At 41.2% G+C, this 11,902-nt stretch overlaps 1 protein-coding gene across 1 annotated transcript; it reads right to left on the bottom strand.

Annotated features, from left to right (window-relative positions):
* Nucleotides 1-1,873: 1,873 nt before the first annotated feature.
* On the bottom strand, nt 1,874-2,765 carry LOC120294565 (BTB/POZ domain-containing protein At4g08455-like). The gene is made up of 2 exons (XM_039314721.1): nt 2,529-2,765; nt 1,874-2,389 (listed from the first exon to the last, which is right to left on the bottom strand). The coding sequence occupies exons 1-2, from the start codon at nt 2,763-2,765 to the stop codon at nt 1,874-1,876; spliced, it is 753 nt and encodes a 250-aa protein (XP_039170655.1).
* Between the last annotated feature and the right edge of the window lie 9,137 nt (nt 2,766-11,902).

Below are 11,902 nucleotides of genomic sequence, written 5' to 3'. Positions count from 1 at the left end.
AAATTAACAAATCTTTGTCTTAAGCCCAACATTTTTCATATTATTCAAACTCTATAGAGAAGATTGCATCACAAGTCTTAAATCTTATGTACCAAACGCAAGCAGGCTCTTATCCTTTCGATTGATTCAATCAAGTCCTAAATTTTTACTAAAAGGTTCAATTGAATTCTAACAGTTTTAGTGGTTCAGTTGAATCCTAAATATTTACTAAAAAGTGTAATTAAATCCCAAAATTCATGTTTAGAAGGGCAATTTAAGGGTGCCACATAGGCAACTTTTAAGTTATAATTATGCCATTTTAAGTATTCTTTATCAAAAGGACTTGATTATACTTTTTGAAAATATGTTTATGACTCAATTAAACCGATTAAAAGGTTTAGCACTTATTGCATTACATATATAAAGTTTAGAACTTCCAGTACACCATTGATAACAAAGCAAAACTTTTTCAATATTCCGTACTTATATTTTAAAATCTCGTTATTCAGTTTTATCAAACAAGCCATAAGTAACCCCTTGCTTGCTTATCCCGGCAAGTGGTTTTTGAGTTAATTGACTCTTTTCAATTGATGTTAATTATCATAATCGAACAAATTTAATCTCATTAAAGTGCTGAACTTGGGAATTTTCAGCCTTAATTGGGTCATCAAACCAAACCTAACTAATGTCGCACAAGTAGGACCCATGAATTGAATTATAAACTTCTTTAAATATCCTATAAGAATTTCTACTTCACTTAGGTCTTGCTTAATAAAACTGAAAAACAAGCACTGATAATTTAATCATCGAATTTTAAATGCTGACAATTTTAAGTTTAGAGAATGCACATAAAAAGTTATCGGTAAGTTTTACCAAGATTTTAATTACCATTAATTACTTTTTTTTCCATTATGAAAGAAAAAAACGGATTGCTATAACCACATTAACTATTGAAAGTCAAACATTTTAGCACATGATAACGGCCGATGTTTCCTTTGTGGTATGGGACAGATGATCTTAACATAATGCTCCATTAAAAACGTGAACTAAGCATGCGTGCGCGGATTCTAAGAAATTTGCATGTCACCTTCCCGTTGAAAATTATAAAGATGGATTGGCAAATTCTATTCGACGTGGATGACCGGGAGCAAGTAAAATTATTTAGTCAAACAACAGGTCCTTCACACCACATAGTCAAGAAATTTTAAAAGATGCATGGAAGAGGGCGTTAGTTTTCTAGGAAACTCCAAGCAGTTAATTGCGCAAAGAATTTTAATGGACAGGTTCTAAACGAATGAAATGACTCCATGTCTTCACATTTTTTGAGGTTGTTTTGCACGTTATTTGAATGAAAGTCCAATTGACCAAATAAATTTTTGGGGCTCATTGGCCGGAATATCCAAGGTCGGGTGAACCAATTGAAAGCGAAGTCTAAATTTAGGGATACAATTTGAAGAAAATTGGAATGCAATGTATCTTGGAAGAAAAAGAACAAAGTTTGATAATCCCACTTATAAGTAGAACCCTGAACTGAATTATAATCTCTCTTATCCGCAAGAGTTTGGTTTGTCCAAAATTTCCTGTGCAAGGCTCAAATTTCACCTAAATCATAATTCAGATGAATGCAATGACCAAAAGTATAGCATAGATAGTTTTTTTTTTTTTTTTTTTTTTTTTGGTAAAGAAGTATAGCATAGATAATTTGTTTTTCAGAAAGAGAAAAAAACACAAGCATTTGGCAACCTGTAAAAACCATGGTTATATCCGTCCAGATCCATTTTGTAAGATCAAGCAGCTGTAATGACATCATGTACATACTTACACTACAATAAAAGTTCACTGTTGAAAAGGAGATTGTATCTCCTGATTGAGGAAAAAGAAACAAATTTAAAACTCATTGGTCAGAAGTCTCAGGAGCTGCTTGGTCAGAAGTCTCAGGAGCTGCTTGGTCAGAAGAAGAATCCTTGATAGCTGCACGCATCCCCATCCTATCAAAGCAAGCTTCATATATCTCTATCGCAAGTTTCGGTTCCTCTTCAACGATTGCTAAATATTTGGGATGTACTCGATAGTCATTCCTGTTCTCCACTATTATTGACAAAGCCGCCTGAAGAAGAATCTTTGCATTGTGTTGATGTGCGAAGGAATAGCTCCCAATCGAGTTCTCCCAATTCAATTTTGACACCAGGAAATTTTCACAATGAGCTTTTAGTGACATCACCTGGTATTTATCGGCCAAAGGCAGAAGCTCCCAAGCATTCTGCTCATCCAAGCACACCTCTGCAGTATATAAAAATTTCACGAATGCTTGAAGGACATCAGGCGACGTGTTGCTGATGTTGACCACACCTTTCTGGCTTTCTTGCATCTCACTCTCGAGCATCACTTTAAAAACTTCAGACCGGCTAGCCTATTTATTCAAAGTTGAAGAGAACTCAGAACTCTTTCAGTTGGGATTTGTCCGAGGGGAAAGAAGCTGACTAAACTTATCGTCCGAAAGCAAGAAAAACCCAAAATTCAATCAAAGCATAATCAGCAACAGTGCTCACCAGTATCACCCTGTGAGCTGAGACCGGTGTTGAGGGGACTCCTTCAGGACCGTCAATAGCAACCAGGACAATGTCGCTGAACCCACTGGGAGGGTTATTGTTGGTCCCATTCCAGGAGCTCAAAAACAAATTCTTCGCCTCCAAATCATCTATCTTTCGCTTAAGCCCTTGAGCATGCGTGCTAAATTTGTCGTAGCACGCCTGGCAAAACCAGGCATCCTGCGTGAGGCCCTCCATCTTGCAGGACTTACACCACATGGACTCAGTGTCCTCTTGAATGAAATGCATCCCACTTAGTCCCAACGGTGGCATCATTTTCCTAAAATGCGGGCTGCTTGCAAAATTAAAAAACATTAGCACCCATAAGAGTTGGTTCAGCTAAAACAGAAATCAACTAAAACTGAAATCACTAAAACCGAATCAAAGGCAGCCGGTGTAATGTGAATCATACTCACATGAGAATCAGCATTAAAGAAAGATGAAAAACCCAACTTAGCAACGATCTACTCCAACAGCATATACATGGGGAACAGTTAAATGAAAAGATGCCTTATCAGCTACTGTGACAGTCCATGGTACCTCACTATTCGAGAAAAGATCCTATAATGAAGAAGGACAAAACAGAGAATATGAGAAAGCATACTAAAAGAACAAACAGAGAGAACAATCTCGAACAACAGAATCGGAGGTCTTCTTCTTCCCAAAGACCCAACCTGTCACTGATGTTTCCCTCCTGCTGCAAGTTCATTCCTAAAGCTAAACATTAATGCAAAAACGAGCACGGCTCCACCATCAACGCTCTCAGACTTCCAAATGAGAATGACTTAAACATCACCTCGATAGCCTACATACGCCACCAGACCCGCGCCATCGCCGTCATGCCAAAGCCATCGCCAGCCACAGGACGAATGTCCGCCAGTGAGACATCATTAACCACATTACCCTCTTCAGATCACCATTAATCACCATTATCTCCTGATACGCATCCCATGTTCACAATCGCAACATAAAAGACTGAATAGAGCAGAGATCGGGAAAGCAAGCCAACGCAAATGACCGAAGAGATTGACATTTCGGTCGTAGACTTGAACTGATTTCTCATGCGCAAAACGTAGAGTAATAAAACGTAAAAGAACTCTTATGCAGGCACTCAGTTCAGCGATGAAAATAATGCTCAACAAGTGACAAGGAGCTTGTGATGATGCGAAATCTGCCTAATGCACTAAAGAACGAATGGAAATCGGCAACGCATGCGCATGGACTGACTTTGACCTATTATCAAACAGGTGGTGGCCGCGGATCGAGAAGAAGACACTGACCATCTGTAGAACTCGAACTCACGTCCGAACTTGAGAGGACCGATAAACAAAGTTAAAAAACGACGGATAACGGCTGTTTTACAACAGATGGACAGATAAACTAGAAAACGTCAAGCCTCGGTTTCGCGGTTCGAGCCAAAACAGGGCAAGGCAACAGAAGCTTCACAGGACGGGCGCAAAATCGCGAGGGGCTCCCTACTCGGCCTCGGAAGACAGCGACGGGAGAGCGAGCTCGAGATGAATCAAGCAATGGCCGACCGCATGTTTCCGAGGCGAGATCCTCGGGAAGAAAAAGAAAGAAAGGAAGGCTCGAACCAGAGAAACGAAACTCACCGGACGTTCGAGCACGGGGGTAGCGAGGTCGGGAACGGCCGGCCGTCGGCGAGCGGGGCTCAGGCGTGGCCAAAGCGACCGGGGCACTCCTCAGCTCTCAGTCGCTCTCTCGGTTGCTCCCCGCGATATAGCTTCCTCGAAGAGAAGAAGCCTCCCTTAATGCGACGTCTCTCCTGATCGACACGCGCCCCTTGCCTCAGCAGGGAATATTTTTCCGTTAGCCTTGCCAGCTCACCATTCTAGAAGATTCGGACTTGCTCCCGTCACCCCTATCCGTCGCTCCTCTCGCGCTCGTGGGCGCATGCTCGCTCGCAGCTTTCCATTCGGTCACAGTCGGTCGAGGATCGTCCCCCTCTTGCATCACAGAGAGACGTGAGTCGTGCCAAGGAAGGACTAGGCTCTGTTAAGCTCTCATTAGCTTTGAAAATATAAAAGAAATGGGCTAGGAACAGAAAAGAAGGGTGGGCCAAAAGTTATGCCAAGTGGGTCGAGCATGCCCGCCGGCCCACTCGAATAAAAGAAAGGATGGGCCGAAGTAGAAGGATATTAGGGGAGGGCCGAAAGTTATGCTAAGTGGCTCGGGCATGCCCGCCGGCCCACTCCATTCTTCTTCTTCTTCTTCATTATATATATATATATATATATATATATATATATATATATATATATATATTTTTTCAAAATAAATAGATATTTTAAAATGTCGACAAGAATTCGGGCTTTTACAATTATCGTATTGGTTCATAGTCTGTCCTTTAATTTGAATAATTTGTGCTTAAATTAAATCGATATTGAAGAATATGGGTTTCTTTTTTTTTCCTTAATAACTTCGACAATAATATCTAGATGAAAAAAATATTATTACTCTTATATTACAACAAGATTAAATAAGCAAAATATGTACGATAAAAAATGGTAGAAAAAAAAAATTAAGTTTATACTTCTTTTGACCATTGGCTCTATTTGGTATAGGATATTTTTTCTTTATAAATTTCAAGAATCTTTCATGAATGATGTCCGTGAGTTTTAAGGGCAATTTAGTCCAACCAACTAATAACCGGTACGACCATCTATATTTTTTACTCGGTTTATTTGTAGAATCAATCGAATATCTTTGTTACTTGATATTCATTACTTAATTAAAATGACTGTTCTTTAAATTATAAGCAACGTGTTTTGTCAGTAACATATACTTAGTTTTTCCGTTTTTCCATTTAAATTGAAAAAAAGAAAAGAGTCATTTTAGTGGTCATATATTTATTTTAACTGTGCATTCTTCATTGGTAAGAATAGATATTTAAGTACGATTTGTTCGATGCTCAAATAACCGTGCTTAAAACAATGAATAAACGTTTTAGTAATAATGTGAGTTCTAAATTTGTTTTATTTTCAATTTACTCTAGTTAAATACATTTCTCTATTTTTTTAATGATTAATTAACAATTAGCCTTATGGAAATTTATTGATAAGGATAGCAAGGACATGTTACAAAAGCTTTACTTGAATGCTCACTAGGAGAGATTGGGAGCCACTCTCGATCGCGACGGATCGATTCCGAAAAATTGGAATTGAAAACCATCCATTAATTCCGTGGAAACAATTAGGAATCGGATCGGTGTAGTCCAATTCCTAGGTTGAGCCATGAAATTGGCTGAAATGTCTCTAACAAATTCAATATTGTGTTTTGAGTAGCTAACCAAGCCTACTGATTTCTAGTTCTCGAAAAAGTAAAGCTGGTGCAAAAGTGACTATTTAAGTCTGTTAGGAATGTGTTGGAAGATACGCAAGAAGATTCAGCACATCATTCAAGGATCAATCATGGTCAATTAGTATCGGATCAAATCGGATCCAATTTGTAAAATATTTAGTTGCTTTTCTTATACATATTTTGTATTATAACAATAGTGGTCGTTGTACATTGTAACACACATAGAGAATACAAAGAAAATTCTCTCGTTTTTTCTTCTTGACTTCTTCCCCTTCATCTTCTTTCATGGTATCAGAGCCTGCAAGGTTTTGACATAGCTTCCGCTTCTTTTTTCTCTTGATTGCCTAAAGGATCTCTAACCCGCAAGGAAAGTTACCAAAGGAATTATTATTTTCTGAAGGGGATTTTTTCATTATCAATAAACCAGAAACTCCCACCTCAAATCCAGAAGACCAGTCGGCGAGGAATATGACACCACATGCTTCGTCCAATCCAGATTCATCCATCGTCACTTCCATGGCTGAACAACAGCTCAGTTAAGGCCAAATTCAAGCACAACACACGCAATGACAACCTTTTCCAGCTCAGTTCAATCTGGGGTAGCCTTTCTCGGGCAATCCTTACCAATGGATGCCATACTCATGGATCCATGGATCAAATCCAGGTACATCACAGCCGGGCTACCAGAGCGTGCAGACCAATGGAGGCCTACCAACCAACACTGGGGCAAGCTCAACCATCGGCCTTGAGCAGACGGGCGGCTCAGGCAATTCGAATGCGAGATTAACGGGCGCTTTCAATTCGGGTCAGACTACAAACAATCCAGGATTCCCACTTGGGTTTCTACCATTTCCTTTCGCGGCCACCATGGTCGCCCAGAACTCAGCAACGCGCTGTATGTCTCCAACTCCGACGGCCCTGAGTTGCAGCTTATCAACCACCCCCTCATAGGACCGGAGAATTACTCAAATTGGGCGCACAAATTCCGTTGAGCCCTCGTAACAAAAGATAAGGAGGGATTTATCGATGGAACCATTTCGGTTCCAATTGATGAAAAATTTGGGCAACAATGGAAAAAATGCAATCAGTTGGTCAGGACATGGATAGGAAACTGTATCAGCGCATAAATAGCTGCCGATTTGCCTCTCACAGAGGATTCCAAAATATTTAGGGATAATATAAGAGAGATGTATGGAAAACTGGATCGGACGAGAATCTTCTCACTACATCAAGCTCTTTCCGAACTAAAGCAAGGAAACACGTCTGTGACGACGTGCTTCAACAAGCTCTCAGATCTTTGGAATGAGCTAGAAGCAGCGCAGGAGAAGCTCGATGGACCCGAAACCACCCTCCAGCAATACAAGGCAATAAAGGACAGAGAAAAGACGACATGATTCCTGCTTATTCTTAATGAATCTCACCTCCATTTCAGGTCACAGATTCTCGCTATGGAGCCTGCACCTTCGATCGGCCACATATTCCAGCTCGCGGTGCAAGAGGAAAGCCAAAGGCTTGCCTTGACGGAGGGGAAAGGGGCTAAAACCCTAGCACTGGCCGCGAAAGTTGAAAGGGGTTCGCGAACCCAAGAGAAGAGGCGCAATGCGAACCTAGGATTCGCGGAACATAGGGCTTTTAAAGGGTCCACATTCGACGGTTAGGATTGCGCACAGCAATCAAACGACTCAAGAGGCGCGCGCAACCCTGGAGATCTGGATGGTGGAGATGGTTATGTCTTTAAAGGATCCAACAGTGGACTTTTCGAAGAATTACAGGCCAAATCCTTATGGGCCTAATTCCTATGGGCAAAATTCCCATGGGCCGAATTCAAAAAATAAAGGGAAATTGTATTGTGATTTTTGCAAAGGGCCCCACCACACGGTTGAAAATTGCTGGAAGCTGCATGGCAGACCTAGAGAAAAAAGGGGCAAGGAAATATCAGCAGCAACATATCAACTTACAGGACAGGCAACTGCAAATTAACCAATCACTCATGGTGAATATGAGCAATTGATGCAGGCATTACAAAAATTAGACGTTCCAAAAAGGGGGAGCAGCTTTACAGGTATTTCTCATTATCTGATAAACAATATATCGAGAAATACTTGGATTATTGATTCTGGAGCCAGTGATCATATTGCATGTGAGAAGAATTATTTACCATCATTAATGAAGAACTAGATAGCCCCATTATCGTGCAATTACCAAATGAGAATGTTGCTCATGTCACTATAACATGGACAGTTAATCTTAGTTCTCAAATTACTCTCACAAATGTCCTCTATATTCCTGAATTCCAGTTCAATCTTATATCTGTGTCTAGAGTCTGTAAGGAAAATTCATGTCAGGTTTTCTTCAATGCTAATAGTTGTCAATTTCAAGCCCTTTCGACTGAGAAAGATGGGGTAATCTATCCGAAGGATTATTTTTCTGGAGAAGTTCGCCCAAGAGTCTAGATCGATTTCCTTGTAATAAACAATCATTGTGTAATTTGACTACCAATGATAAAAATTTCCTTTTCCATTCCAGATTGGGTCATAGTTCTTTACTTCCCTATTCTCAATGTCATATTTGTCCCATTACAAAACAATCACGTTCCCCCTTTCCATTGAGCAAAAGTCGCGCAGCTAATATTTTTTCTTTACTTCACATTGATGTCTGGGGACCATACCATATACTAAATCATGATGGTTCTCGGTTCTTCCTCACCATAGTCCATAGTGGATGATCATTCAAGGGCCACATGGATCTTCCTTATGCAGTCTAAGAGTCAGGTCGTGTCACATTTAAGAACTTTTCTTTCTCTATCAAAAACTCAATTTGGGAAAATTCTCCAAAGAATTTTTTAATTATGAGTGTGCGACTTTATTATCATCTCAAGGGATCTTACATGAGAGCTCTTGTACATACACACTACAACAAAATGGAATAGTGGAAAGGAAGCATTGCCACTTGTTGGAGGTTGCCCGGGCTTTAAAATTTCAGGCTTTTATCCCGGATAATTTTTGGGGAGATTGCGTATTGACTGTAGTCTATTTGATCAACCGTATGCCAACCAAGATTTTTAACGATCGAAGCCCTTTTGAACTCCTTTTTGGGAAGAAATCGAATCTTAATCATTTGAGGATCTTTTGATGTCTATGCTATGCTTCTATAGTAGGACCTAAGGATAAAATGGATCCACAAGCTCGCCGTTGCATATTTATGGGGTATCCTACCTTACAAAAGGGGTACCGAATATTTGATCCCTCTACAGGTGAATTCTTCGTTAGTAGAGATGTTCAGTTCCAAGAAGATTTTTTTCCTTTTGCTACCTAGGAATCAGGCATAGATAGACTAGGATATTCCCATGCTCATTGTATCGAAGAGTCCATTAATGATCCGGGATATGTTCTGGTTTCATATTCAGAAGATACAGGTATTGATCCAACATCTACTACGGCCCTGACAGCTTTAGCAACAGACACGGATCAAAGCCTGGATGAAGAAATTACACTGGAGTCATCTCCTATGGAGACTCTAGCAGCTCAATCATCCTTTGAAGACATCCAGCCAAGACGTTCCGAACGAGCCACACGTCCCCCAACTTGGACAAAATATTACATATGTGGAGTAAGAAATCCACTAGGTATTCTTTTCCCTATTTTTTCTTATGTTTCATTCGATCGATTATCCGAGGAGCATAGATGTTGCATTGCCCGCATTTTTTAAGAGCGAGAGCCTTCAAACTATGAAGAGGCAAGCACTGATCCGCGATGGCAGAAGGCTATGGAAGCAGAATTGCAGGCATTGGTGGATAATCAGACATGGGAACTTGTTAGTCTGCCTCCACATCGTAAGCCAATTGGATGCAAATGGGTCTACCAGATCAAATATTGAGTTGATGGTTCAATTGAAAGGTGCAAAGCCCGATTGGTAGCTAAGGGTTTTACACAGAAGGAAGGTTTTGATTATCACGAAACCTTCTCTCCCGTAGCCAAAGATGTTACAGTCCACTCATTTCTCTCTGTAGTAGCTTATCAGGAATGGCCATTACACTAGATAGATGTTCATAATGCATTTTTACATGGAGATCAAGATGAAGAGATTTATATGGACATACCGCAGGGTTTATGGAGATAGGGAGAGAATAAAGTATGTCGTCTCTGCAAATCCCTATATGGGCTTAAGCAAGCGTCCAGACAATGGTACGCAAAATTTTCTGAGTCCCTAATAACTGCTGATTTTGAACAGTCCAAATTTGATTATGTTGTTTTCACATGGACCAAAGGTACGTCATCTATATACTTGATGATGTATGTAGATGATATACTGATTATGGGGAATGATGAGGTAGTTATCAAAGGTTTCAAGCAATACTTGCACTCTACTTTCCATATAAAAGATTTAGGGTTGCCAAAGTATTTTCTTGGAATAGAAATTGCTTGATCAGACCAAGGAATATCCCTCAGCCAGAGGAAATTTGCCTTGGAAATCATATCAGAAGTAAGATTGTCAGGATGTAAGCCAGCTGTAATTCCAATTGAGCAAAATATCAAACTGACCACGGCAGATTATGATACTGGAATCTCTCAAGATGCTGATCCTATACTGAGAGATCCAATAAGTTATCAGAAACTTGTTGAGAAGCTCATATATTTAATTATGACCAGGCCAGACATCAGTTATGCCATGTGTTGACACCTAAATTTTAACGGTCCGTTTAGTTATTAAAAAATTATGGTTTAATTTTATCAAAAAAATATTAATTACATAGCATATAGATTTAGGTGCATTTGTTTTTAATTTGCATTTTTTTACACTTATTTACTGGATCAATGGCGGATGGGTCGAATTAGTGTTTTTGGGTTTTAAATTAGCGAAATGGGCTAGGCCCACGAAAAGAGTACAAATTGGCCCGAGTCTGTTTTCAAAAATTGTGATTTGAAATAAGGATTTTTGGAATTTAAGAAAATTGGGTTTTGATCTTATCTTTAAAAATCAATAGAAAATATTTAGGAGATAAGAAAAGTAAGAGGATTTTGTGATTCAGAGGTTATAGGAAAATCTTTGTGTATATTGAAAAAGTGGATGAAATATTTCACGAAGATCACATCTTATTTGCTTATAAAGGGAGCTGTGTAGGATGAGAGAGAGGGGGGATTCTTTTCTCGATTGAAGAAAAAACGAAAATCAAGCACACCAAAAGAGAGAAGAGCTTCGGTTTCATAAGGGTTTGGGGGAAAGGAAAGAGTGAAGGTTGGACTTTTGCTAAAAAAGCAAAAAGCAAAAGCAGAACAGAGATGGGATTGCAGAGAGAAAAGTGAGAGAGAAAGGATGTGCCGGAAGAGGAGAGAGAAAAGACAAACAAAAAAAAAAAAAAAAAAAGGGTTTTCTCCTTCGTGCAGGCGTCCTCGCCCCCTCCCGGCCTCCGTCCGCGAGCACCCACGCCGGCCCCGTCGCCGGCGCTTTTAGCCGGGTTTCCGCTGCTGCCTCGCCAATCTGCGTGCTCCGCCTCATCTCCGATCCGCACTGGTTCGTGACGCCGGAGCCACTCCTCACCCACCGTTGCTGCAACTCGTGGAGACCCCGACGAGCCGGCCGTGCGTTGCACCGGCACCGCGACGCCAGCCTCCACCGCACCTCCGCCATCGTTGCGCCGGCCACCGATCGCCCCCGCTCGTCACTAGTCGTCACCCGCGCCATCACACAGACCCGTGACCTGCAGATCTCTCGCTCGCCATCACCGAGCACCACCGACGTTGCTCCTGCTCCGTTCGCCTCTGCTCCCGCATCGCCGCGCCACAGCCGATCTCCGCTGCACCAACCGCCTTGCTCGCAGCAGCACCAGACGCCAGAAGTCCCGACTCCAACGCCTCTGTTCACGAAACCTCCATCGCCCGCGACGCTGCCATAGCCGCCGCGCTTGCGCCTCCGCCTGTCCGATCCAACCGCGCCGGATGCCCAGAGACCTGTGCCTCCGCCTCTGCCAGCGCTCGACGCTTGCTGACTCCCTTGCCGGAGCCTCGAACCAGCTG

This window comes from Eucalyptus grandis, chromosome 6 (genome assembly GCF_016545825.1).
Source record: "Eucalyptus grandis isolate ANBG69807.140 chromosome 6, ASM1654582v1, whole genome shotgun sequence".
NCBI classification, from domain to species: Eukaryota; Viridiplantae; Streptophyta; class Magnoliopsida; order Myrtales; family Myrtaceae; genus Eucalyptus; species Eucalyptus grandis.
The sequence above is the reverse complement of the archived record's forward strand: the minus strand, read 5'-3'. Positions and strand labels throughout refer to the sequence as shown.